This window comes from Dermochelys coriacea, chromosome 4 (assembly GCF_009764565.3).
Source record: "Dermochelys coriacea isolate rDerCor1 chromosome 4, rDerCor1.pri.v4, whole genome shotgun sequence".
NCBI classification, from domain to species: Eukaryota; Metazoa; Chordata; order Testudines; family Dermochelyidae; genus Dermochelys; species Dermochelys coriacea.
This window is the reverse complement of record NC_050071.1, coordinates 42,681,550-42,694,236: the sequence shown is the minus strand read 5'-3', so window position 1 is coordinate 42,694,236 and position 12,687 is coordinate 42,681,550. Positions and strand designations below refer to the sequence as shown.

At 39.6% G+C, this 12,687-nt stretch overlaps 1 protein-coding gene across 6 annotated transcripts in view; it reads right to left on the bottom strand.

Annotated features, from left to right (window-relative positions):
• Window positions 1-12,687, bottom strand: part of SPATA5 (spermatogenesis associated 5) — a 309,590-nt gene that overhangs the window by 179,534 nt on the left and 117,369 nt on the right. Inside the window, exon 15 of one of the 6 annotated variants that reach the window (XM_043513108.1) lies at window positions 11,377-12,586. The exons of the other annotated variants lie outside the window; for them this stretch is intronic. Coding sequence (XP_043369043.1) covers window positions 12,368-12,586 — 219 coding nt within the window. The 3' untranslated portion in view covers window positions 11,377-12,367. Of the gene's footprint in view, window positions 1-11,376; window positions 12,587-12,687 lie in introns of those variants that run through there. 6 annotated transcript variants of the gene reach the window in all.

Genomic DNA, 12,687 nt, shown 5'->3' with positions numbered 1-12,687 from the left:
CTAACACAATGGGGTCCTGGCCCACAACTAGGGCTCCTCCACGCTATGGTAACACAAATAGTGTTAACAACAGATCGACAGCACTGACCTCTTCCATTTGAGCAAGAAGAGCAGTTGGCAACAGCAGACCATTATTCTCTATGAGGGCAAGACATGCGTGGGGCTTTGCTAGTGGCTTACACAGCTATTTGCTAGACAGCAGAAGAATGTTAAGAATTAGAGATCCTGGTTTCTACTCCTGGCTTTTAAGCAGAGCGTGGGATCTCCTGGTTACAGACAACAAACCAAATGCACAGGTCAGGCACATTTTTTCTGAAAGGCCGTGTAGGGGACTGTGGAAGACTTTGTTACGGCCTAGCTAGGGAACTTCCTCTTTCTCACGCTAATAGGTTATTGTAGGACATAGAAACCCAGCTAGAACCGGCCGCTGGCCAGTCACAACTGCTTCGCATGGCCCTTTGCCAGGTAGCGGAAAACCCCTTTTGGAAAGTACCTAATTCTATATTCATGAGCTGTTTCTGTGGAGTGCTTATTAATGCTGGCCGTTTGCCCCTCCATCGGACTCCGTCCCAGGCAGAGCTCCGGTGTGCTGGGTTCCCCGCCTCCGTGACTGCAACGCTTGGAGTCCCTGTTGCGGGTGTGTCACTGACCTTCAGTAAAGCCAATAAGTCACAGCTGTGTGTAAGCCTCGTTTTTTCAGAGTACTCCTGCCAGGCCTGTCGTGCTTTGAACACCTTGGCCCAGAACAGGCCATGTGACTAATTAGATGATATCTGATAGATCAGATAACTGGGTTTTGCCAGAAGTGACCTTGTGCAACTTCTCACTTAACTAGCAAAATAGGTGACTGATACTTGTCTGCCTTCTACATGAGACTTTATCTGTAAGAGTTGTGAACAGAACTAAAAGTTAGTGGAAGAACTGAGACTAGAACACATGGCTTCCTCCTAGCTCTTCATCCAGTGGCACTTCCCCTTTCCCAAATGGAGGTGTGAGTAGTACTGAACATACTGCCCCAATCTATTTAGCACAGAGGGTATGTCTACACTGCAAATAAAAATACATGGTTGGCCTGTGCCAGCCAGAGCTCAGCTATTTTCAAGCTTTACAGAAATTCCTAAGGGCCAAATTTAGGGCTGGTCTACACTGGGACACTCAAGAAAATAAATCCAAATTACCTAAAAGTGTGAATTTAAATTGGATTAGATAAACCACATCAAACCCATGTGTAGAAACCAAGAGTCAGAATTCACTTGAGAAGTGAATAAACTAAATCAAATTAAGGCCTCTTTAATTCTGAGTAAGGGCTAGTCTACACTGGCACCTCTTTAACGTGCCTTGTGTGGTCGCAGCGCAGCTCTAAAAAATAACCAACCAACCAAACAAAAAAAACCCTACCTCCATGAGGGCGCAGCTCCCAGCACTGGTACACTGTCTACACCTGTGCTTTACAGTGCCAAAACTTGCTACGCTCCAGGGGGTATTTTTTCACACCCCTGAGCCAGAAAGTTGCAGCACTGTAAATGGCTAGTGTAGACAAGCCCTAAGAGTGTCCACACCAAGTTTAATGCAGTTTAACTAATCAACTTTAAAATTAATTTGGATTAACTCTCCTGAATGTCCCTGTGTAGATAATCCTTTAGTTAAAAAACTTAATTTTTATTTTAATTGCACAGAGTGAACCTTGACTAATTATTGTCATCATGAAGTGTCATCATGTAAAGTGCCACTATGAACAACAATGAATATCACTGGGCTAAGGAACAAGAGTGAGAAAAACCTCTACAGCTTGGAAGTTAGAGCATTCACCTAAAATGTAGGAGACCCAAGTTCAAATTCCTGCTCCAGTGACTATTTAATAGCTTATAAAAAGTGGAACAGGTTTAAGAAGAGCAATTGAGAATATTCCACAGCCCAGTGGCTACTGCAATCTCCTGCAACGTGGGAGACCTGTGTTCAAAACTCTTCTCCATATCAGACAGAGGACGAACTGAGCTCATGTCTCACTTTTCCCTGGGCTAAAGCTTAGAAGGGAGACACTAAACACCACCTCCTTTGTCTGTTTTGCAGTCCTTTCCTTTTCTCAAAATTGAAACAATTTTTTTCAGGTACTAATTTTTTGACATTACCAAAACATTTTGGTTCATTTCAACTCAATTTTCCCCCTCCTTTTTATTTCAATTGAAAAATGTCATTTTCAGTTCAACCCAATTTTATTTTTCTGAATTACCAGTAAACCAAAAAATTGTTTTTTGCCCATGTCTAAAAGTGATCACTTAAGGCACAGCAAAAGCCTATGGACTAAAGTTAGGGGTGGGATTTTATGCAGAAATAGTTATACCAGACAACCCTTAGGCCTGGTCTACACTACGGGGTTAGGTCGAATTTAGCCACGTTAGGTTGATTTAAAAATGACTGCGTCCACACAACCAACCCTGTTCCATCGACCTAAAGGGCTCTTAAAATCGAATTCTGTACTCCTCCCCAGCAAGGGGAGTAGTGCTAAAATCGATTTTGCTGGGTCGAATTTGGGGTAGTGCGGATGCAAATAGACGGTATTGGCCTCCGGGAGCTATCCCAGAATGCTCCATTGTGACAGCTCTGGACAGCACTTTGAACTCCGATGCACTAGCCAGGTACACAGGAAAAGCCCTGGGAACTTTTGAATTTAATTTCCTGTTTGGTCAGCGTGGCAAGCTCAGCAGCACAGATGACCATGCAATCTCCGAATCGCAAACGAGCTCCAACGTGGACCAAAAGGGAGACACTGGATCCGATTGCTGTATGGGGAGAAGAATCTGCGCAGGCAGAACTCCGATCCAAAAGAAGAAATGTAAATATATTTGCCAAAATCTCACAGGGCATGCTGGACAGAGGCTACACCAGGGACATACAGTAGTGCCACGTGAAAGTTAAGGAGCTCAGGCAAGCCTACCAAAAGACAAAAGGAGGCGAACAGTCACACCAGCTCAGAGCTCCATATATGCCGCTTCTATGAACATCTACATGCCATTCTAGGGGGGGGACCCTACCACTATCCCACCACTGTCTGTGGACACCTACAAGGGAGGAGTCTCACACCGCACGAAGGAGGAGTTTGTGGATGAGGAAGTGGAGGAGGAGGAAGAGGAGGAGAATGCACAACAGGCCAGCGGTGAATCCATTCTCCCCGGCAACCAGGACCTTTTCATCACCTTGGAGCCAATACCCTTCCAAGGAGGGATCCCCGACCCTGAAGGAGGAGAAGGCACCTCTGGTGAGTGCACATTTGTAACTACAGTACAGGGTTTAAAAGCAATAGTGTTCACAGTCACCCTGGTTGAAATAGGGGAATTTTTGTAAGGGAACAGTAAAAGGACCCCCTTCATGCTGGGCTGTTTGCGCTTGGCTAAAAGGGATCATCCCGGAGAATAGTCACGCTGTGGGGTGGGCGTAGGTGCGTGCTGCATATCTACCCAAATACTGCAGCCCCTCCTTTTAAATGTGAAACCCAACCCATTGCTTGCTCTGGTAAAGGGGAAGGGGGGCTGCAGTTTGAAAACATTCCCACATGTTATGAAGGCATAAGAAGCCAACCCAATTTTACTCTCCCTTTTTATCTCCTCCGAGGTGAAAATGTTTCTACGCTCGTCCTATCATCTTCAACCCTGAGGTTAATCACAGATTAGAAGGTGAAAAAAACTGCACTCGTGATGACATATTTTCCAAGCTCATGTAGTCTTCCTGCACTGATAGGGCACAGCTTAATGCATGGAGGCATTCAGTGGCAGAGGCCAGGAAAGAATTAAGTGAGCGCGAAAAGCGGAGGCAGGACATGATGCCGAGGCTAATGGGGGAGCAAACGGACATGATCAAGTGTCTGTTGGAGCTGCAGGAAAGCCAACAAGATCACAGACCCTCACGGCATCCACTGTATAACTGCCTACACTCCTCTCCATGTTCCATAGCCTCCTCACCCAGATGCCCAAGATCACGAGGGCGGGTGGGGGGGGGGAAGGCTCCGGGCACCCCGCCACTCCACTCCAGAGGATGGCCCAAGCAACAGAAGGCTGTCATTCAAACAGTTGAATTTTTAGTGTGGCTACAATAAACTATGTGGCCTTGTCCTTCCCTCTACCCGCACCCCACCCGGGCCACCTTGTCCACTATCTCATTTTTTTTTTAAATTAATAAAGAAAGAATGGTTTCAAAACAATAGTTACTTTATTTCGAAGGGGGGACAGTGGTTGGCTTACAGGGAATTAAAATCAACAAAGAGGTGGGTTTGCATCAAGGAGAGAAACACACAACTGTCACATCTAAGCATGGCGTTTTTGCATGTTTTTGCCCCATCAGGCATTGGGTGCTTAACCCAGAATTCCAATGGGCAGCGGAGACTGCAGGAACTGTGGGATAGCTACCCACAGTGCACCGCTCCGTAAGTCAATGCTAGCCACGGTAGTGAGGATGCGCTCCGCCGACTTAATGCACTTAGTGTGGACATATGCAATCAACTGTATAAAATTGATTTCTAAAAATCAACTTCTATAAGAGCGACCTAATTTCATAGTATGGACATACCCTTAGCATGGACATAGTTATACAGCATAAAGGTGTCTTATACCGATATAGCTTATTCCCCTTCCTATACAATAATAGCTATACCAATATAAAGGTGCTTAGTACCAGCATAACTGCATCCACATTGGAGGGGTTGTGTCACTTTAACTATACAGGTACAGTTAAAGCAGTCCAACCTTTGTGGTAGAGAGGACCTAAGAAGGATTTGAGGCAGAAGTGTCAAAATTAAAGGCATTCTTTTATACTACTGTAGGGAAACTATTTAGCTCTAAAATTAGGTCAATTTCTGTTGTCCTAGGCACAGGAACATTTGCAAAAGTATGAATTGATTTCAAATTTTCTCTCAAACTATGTACTGTACACGAAAAATTGATACTAGAAAAGGAGGACTTGTGGCACCTTAGAGACTAACAAATTTATTTAAAAAATAAATTAGTCTCTAAGGTGCCACAAGTACTCTTTCTTTTTGCCACTAACACAGACTAACACGCTGCTACTCTGAAAATTGCTACTGTTAGCCTTTCACCAGTTGACATTACTCTAGGAAACATTATCTTACAGAAAGCTTAAAGAGAAAGCAGGAAACAAGAGGAAGTTCCCTACTTTTTTTTTTTCCCCCTTTGAGACTATAGAACAGGATGACAACGATTTCAAGGATTAAACATACTGCTTCCTTAGAAAGAAAAGGAGTACTTGTGGCACCTTAGAGACTAACAAATTTAATTTGAGAATAAGCTTTCGTGAGCTACAGCTCACTTCATCGGAATGCATCCGAGCTGTAGCTCATGAAAACTTATTCTCAAATAAATTTGTTAGTCTCTAAGGTGCCACAAGTACTCCTTTTCTTTTTGCGAATACAGACTAATACGGCTGCTACTCTGCTTCCTTAGAATGTAATTTAAAGAACAGTTGAAAACTGAAGTCAAACAAAGAGCAAAAGAACAGAAACTTCTTTTCTATAATATTTAACTTTTCCATAGTATTTACAAGTAATTTACAAAATTAAATTATATTTGCTAAAAAATCTGACCGGTAAAAGTGTAACATAGCTAGTATTTTGAATTTGAAGGAGAAATAGCATTTCAACTGCTCGGGTAATTATAGATTCACTAGTGCTTTTCATCTAGTTTGTCTTTGTTCTAACAAAACAGTAATCTGATAATGGGGAACACTTGTGTGTATATATTACATGGCAAAAACTAATTAAAAAAAGAAAACAATAAAGTATAACCCGTGACAAGATACATACTTTTTCTGCTGAAGTGTCATGTCTCTGCCTTAAAAAGTTTAATTATACAGTAGTTGCTCTTAAAATATCTTTTTCCATAAAAATTTGTCATGAAATGGAAAGGATAGAAAAAGTAAGAACAATGTCAAGTTAAGTGCAACAGTAGAATGAATTAATATGCAGGTACATTTGTTTAGCTTGTTGATTGGCTGGTTGGTTGAATGATTTTTTTTTATTTAAACAAATTGCATTTGTTTTCAGTCACAACATAAATTTAGGTAATCTTCAAGCTATAAGAACTATTCAAGCGCTAATTTAACCATTTGTAGACCTTTGATATTCACGTAATACTGGAGTGAATATTTTAAAAAAGAACTGATTCAGCAGGAATAACATAATAAAGTTCTACATAAATCTTATAATCCACACCAGCAGTGACAATACTATTCTTATGTTACTTTTCCCCCTCTCTTAAATCCCACTCTTTTGGGTTGCTTTCCTCTACTAACCCCCTCATTTGGAAACTTCCTGCAGACGCTCCCAAGTCCAATCTATACACATAGTGTTGATATAAAAAGCTGTGTTACAAAATGGAGACAAGTCACTGAAAAAGGGGAAAAAAAAAAAAGTCATGTGCTTTCTAGCTCACTCCTCCTTTGCCTTTGCTTTGCCTTCTTACCCCGGCCACCTCCCTCCTCCCCCATCCTTTCCCCTTGCCTTGCTGTGGTGACATATCTGTCTAGTTAGGGCTAGATTATGGCTGCTTTTTGCACAACCACATAGTGGGGAGAGGGGGCAGGTTCAGGAAGCCCATTCCCACCCTTGCAGGAGGAAACTAGAAGATAGTGTTTGTACCCCTAGATTGAAGGTGGAGCTGGGGGCAGTTGCTAACATGGCCAGCAGTGTTCTACACTCTAAATGGTCAAAAGAAAAGGAGTACTTGTGGCACCTTAGAGACTAACAAATTTAAACAAATTTAAATTTAAATTTAAATTTAATTTAGACTAACTCTAAATGGTGTTATGTAGTTTGGGGATGAAGCAGGGGATCTCCTACATAACAGCTAGTGCTTAGATGCTGATGTTAGTACTGAGAGTAGGGGAGATGGATACACATTGCTCCTCTTTAAAGGAGTTGTAAGTGGCTAATATGAGCACAGTTTTCTAGCACCCTTGTATATATTTTGCCTTTTTTTTCCACAGGCAAAATGACTCTAGGGCCTGCATTCAAGGCACTCGCATCTGCACCAACACTCCCAAACAAAGGCTGTCTGGCTTCCTCTGTGTTTGTAAAGTACCTTGCAAACCCTACTATAGCACAAATGTTCCTGTTCATATTGCTATTTGAAATAGACTCAGAATTCTTTCATCATCATCCAGAGCACCTGTACCCAATACTACTCTTTCAGGACTACTATGGAAGTCCAGGAATTTGTTATTCCAAGTCATAAAATATATGTATGGCATTGATCTTAACTATTCAGCTTGGCAGGGTTCAAGGAAGATTTTGATTTTAGCAAAATTTCATCAAAGGCAGCAACGTCTTTGAAATCAAATTTAAATAGACTGAACAATTCTGGGACAGAGAAAACCTCCTTAAATCTATTTATATAGCAATGATCAAAACTCTATTCCCTTCAAGTTTTTGATGAAACTTCAACAGTTGCAAAAGATCCTGCCTCTCTATCATTCAAAGTTTCTGGAATATTTTGGAAGGAAAGCAGGGCTAACCAATATATCCAAAGTCCTCTCAATCAGTAGCAGGGAAGGTAATTTTAGAAGATTTTAGCCTGTTTCTTTACATGATACAGTATTTAGAGTTTTCACTCACTCTGCACCCCCGCAATACATTCCCACCCCCACACCCCTCTATTGCTTTCACATCTACTGGTAATACTAATACTTTTATATTATACCCTTTCATACTGTGATATACAGTTTTGTAGTTTAAAAATAAAAGTACAAAGCACTCACTGCCATTAGGCTGCTCTTGTAAACCACCACTACGCACAAAGCCCAACTTACCACTGTCATGCACCTTGTGTAATCATTTACCACTGCAAAGTGAGTGTAAAATGCCACTGAGAACAGCAATGTTTTACACCCCCCTTTGCACTGGTGCAAATGACTACACAAGGTGCAAGACAAAAATGGATCGGATCCACACTAGCTCCAAATACAGGTGTATTCTTGTATACTTCTGCTGCTAAGGGTGGGAGAGGGCTCCATAAGCAGCTTTCTATATGCAGTATAACTGCATTCGCACTAGGGTGATTGTACTGCTTTCGCTATGCTGGTATAGTTAAAAGTGGTACAACTTGTCTACTTACGTAAGTTCTAAGGAGCATAAACAGTATGAAATGAACTCTCTCTCCAAAATTATTCTGTGATTGAAACTTATTAAAATCAAGAGAGTACAACATGCAAAGCTTTGCCACAGGATTTTTAATCCCTTGGTCTCCATAATAAAGGACACTTAATTACTTTCCAAAATAAATGTTTAAAATGTTCCTAGTGCCTTTATCTATAACATCTCTCTACTTCCCTGGAGACTCTAATACATTTCAAAAATAACCAGATGATCGGTAAGCATTAAAAATGGCTTTTGCCAACAAAACCTAACTAGTTTAGACACTCTCCGTTGTGATGTCAGTTTTGGTCATCCTAAATATCTTGATAATTGCATAACCATTTCAAACAAAAAAACTGGATACAGGGCTTTAGGGGGTAAAAAGCTCCAAACCCATTTATTTAACCAGCAACCTTAAACTGGATTCATAAATATACCAGGAAAGCATTTCATCCAGTCATGGTACACACATTTATTCTCAAACTTTCGAACTCTCTAATTCACATGTTATTGAGTGAATCTGCTCTTGCATTACAGAACCGTGTCAGTCTCGCAACTCAATTCACTACAAACAAACAGACAGTTTTCTGGTTGATCAGAATGATTTTTTTCTATGGGTTTCAGAACAAATTCAAGCCAGAATAACAAAAGCAAGGAAACAAAACAAATGCATAGCTGACATTTTAAAAAATTGTTCTTAAAGTGCTTTCGGAGTATCATTTATGAAACAAAGAGATTTCCTTCTTTAGCATTGTTCCAACACATTACTCTTCCATGCTTACTTCAAGACATGAATATACTTGCCTAGAATGTCAGTGAGGAATTTACACAAAGGCAACTCTTTACAAACCTATTATTGCAAATAGAAAACAGGAAGTACAGTAATATCACCAGTATATGTTAAATAATGCTTAGTGTAAACTCTACTCTTCAGTTAATAGCACAAAATTAACCCCTTAGGGGAGATGAGATATGAAGTGTGCACTAAAAATAGACTCATGATAAAATGTACAGTATTTCCCAGATTTTTTTTTCCAAGTAGACTACACAATTGAGCCAGAATTAAAACCAAATAACCAAACAGTGTAATTTAAAAATCGAGACTAGTTTTCAAGTGAAAGAAAGGTGTGGGAGAGGATGTGGCATGGCAAGGGTGAGTAAATTTAACATGTCTTTGAAAAACAGACATGGATTTATAACGACAATAAAGTCATTATTAATATTTAATGGTACTACAGTGCCTTTTGTGAATGGGTCTACATTTTGGCTAATTAAGCCTGACTACAACCATGAAATAGAAAAGGGATGTAAATATAGGAAGTCACTCCATCAGCCACTGAAATGTAGCCATGTCTGGGATACAAAGCAGCAACTGTTGCAATAGCTTATGACAGGAAGCAAATAAAAATACCATATCCCACTGAACTATTTAACCACTTATCTGGGATTCTACAAAACAGCATAATTAAAGAAGTACAAAAAAACAAACAAAATTGTCCTTTACTCTGCTCATTATTCATTGAGATTAGCAGAAAAGTATGGCTCCCATAAAAAAAATTAACTGATTAAAATAGCATATTATTTCAAAGGGTGAAAGAGACTTCAGCACAAACACATAACTCTTCCTAGCAGCTATAGAGAAATCAGACATCTTTACATTTAAAGAATTTTTAGTACACAAGTGAGATGCCTAGTAAAAGGGGGATGGTAACAGAGCTCCATATTTGACAAACCAATCACCGATTTTTGTACTTTTAACAAAAAAACATTCACAGCTGCAGCCAAAAACTACAAGAGCGTCCTAACTATGAAGATCTAAAATACAAATCCCAGAGGGGCAGGAATTAAAGCTCTTCTTTTCTAATGTTTGACAAACCAATATTTTCTTACCAATTTGTAAGAACACCCTCTCTGGCACTAATCATCAGCCATTGTGTCTGTCTGTCTGTCTCTCTCTAGACTCATATGCGTAGCCTTTTGAAACCTTAAGCAAGCTAACAGATTGAACTTTGGTTTGACTGCCATCTGCTGATCCTACATTTCTTCAACTACAGGAATCACTGAGAGATGCATGAAAAGCTTTAGAAATACTCAGGTTTCAGAGTAGCAGCCGTGTTGGTCTGTATTCGCAAAAAGAAAAGGAGTACTTGTGGCACCTTAGAGACTAACAAATTTATTAGAGCATAAGCTTTCGTGAGCTACAGCTCACTTCATCAGATGCATTACTCAGATGAAATACTCAGGTTTCCTTTTTTAGTACTTGGTAGACTAGGATATGGGACAGAACTGTAATGGAGATATTAAAGCTTCAAATTAAAAACACAAAAACTTAGACCAACAAACTAAAACATTAGGATATCTGACTTCACTTTATTGTGATTTTTCAGATAAGGTATATTTACAATTCTATGTAAACAAAACAAAACAAATCTGCTGTGTTTTCATGAGAGGATTATTGAGACAAACGTGCAGTAAAAACAGTGGTGAGAAATAGTGAAAACATGCCCAACAGCTCCTTAGAGAAAGAAAAAAAATGAATTTAAGTTTGCAGCTAAGGACTATAACCAAAGAAATCTCTGAATGCAAGGAAGCAAAAATTAGCTTTCGACTAACTTTATAACTCTTTGGATGGAAAAATGACACTGATTCACTGGTTGCAGAAATACTGTAAGAATATTTTATGTTATTTTAAGTTTTCCTTTCCACTTGGTTTTATTTTATAATATATTTAGAACAAATAAACGTTACAACAAATTATTTTCAAAATCCTCATGTTTTGTAACTCCCTTTCCTCCAAACAACAGATACCCTATCAATCAAGTTTTCTGAAGGAGATAATCTCACAAGTACACAGCTGAGTCATGGTCTTGTCTACACACAGTTTTTATACCTATATAACTATTTTGTTTAAGGGTCTGATTTTATACAGAAACAGTTATACCAATTAATCACTAGGATGCAGTTATATCAGTGTAAATGTGCCTTGTACCGGTATAGCTTATGTTTATGTAGAATAGTATATTCCCCTCCCCATATGGGAATAGCTATATACCAGTATAAGACAGTTTTATATTGGTAGAACTATCCACTCTAGGGGGCTGAGCTATTTTAACTATATCAGTATAGTTAAAAGAAAAGGAGTACTTGTGGCACCTTAGAGACTAACCAAGTCTCTAAGGTGCCACAAGTACTCCTTTTCTTTTTGCGAATACAGTCTAACACGGCTGCTACTCTGAAACCTGTCAGTATAGTTAAAGTGATACAAATTGTGTGTGTAGACAACTGCTTAGTGTAAGGGGGGTGAGGAATCCCTGATGTTGTGAAGGGATGCTTTTTCTATTTGTTTTCCTTCCACTATCACCTGTTTTGAGGATGGCCAGCCAGCATCTCTCTTTTTTTTTTTAAATTTCTTTCTTATCAGATTGTCCCTAAGCAAAGCTGCAGTTATTTCCTCACATTGGCAGTACCAGGAGAGGAGGAAAGGAAAAAGGGTCATCACACTGACACAGGAGAACTATGTCAAAACCTAAGGTGCTTACAAGTTCTAAAAGAAATACTGTTTTAGCCCAGTTAGTGATTGCAACAAGAGCAGATTATGGTGCATCAGATGCTAATATGAGTCATGTTTTCTGGTCCCTGATTCTGCAAACATTTAGACACCTGTTTAACTTTAAAGCTCAGTACACACATAAATGTTTGCAGAACTGGAGACCAATTGAGTCAGTGGTTTTTGAGAAAAGGAAAAAGACTTGAGCTTGGGTTGAAGACAGTCCAAGTCTGCCCAAGATCCAGAATGATCAACTCTTTTCTAGCAATACTGGTAGAAGGAAAAGATCCATTTTCCATTTTAAAAATAGTACTATTTACAAAAACCTACGTTTTATTTAAAAATATTGATTAAAGATTAAAATATCCAATCTAGCTTTTCCCAGCTACTCCAGCTGTTTCTGCTCTCATTCCAAAGCTTGTTAAAATTCCGTTCTGTTCTGAAATATCACTGTTCAAATGGTATTGTGGGTTTCTATATTTGTATCTCAGCATCCTCAAGTTAAAATCTGCTCAGTTTACACATGACAAACATTCTTCCACATTACAAGACCTGCAAATGTAACCCTGGATCTGAAAGTTAAACTGGGTTCATTCTTTCTCATGCATTAATCACCAGAAACAACAGTCATACAGGCGTGCTGCAGGTATGTAGCCATGTCACCGTGAAAGGAGCATGTCCTCTCATGTCAGTGTTTGAGTGTAGTCCTGACACTCCACTAGGAAAAACTGTTTTAAGAATTGGGCTTCTTTGCCCCAGAAGTGGATGGAGCATCTCAGAGCAGTGAGAAAAATGGGGAACTGCAGGGGGAAATTTTGAATGAAAGCAGCATCTGTATTTCCTCCCATCCACTCAGGGAGTGGCATCATCAACACAGAATGATGGCATAGCAGCTTAGGTACCTGAAAAGAAAGGTACTTAAAAATTAAAATTGGCATTTAAATCTTTAACACACTTAAATTACGTGTGTGAAAATACAGTACACTGTTCTAAAAAATGAAAG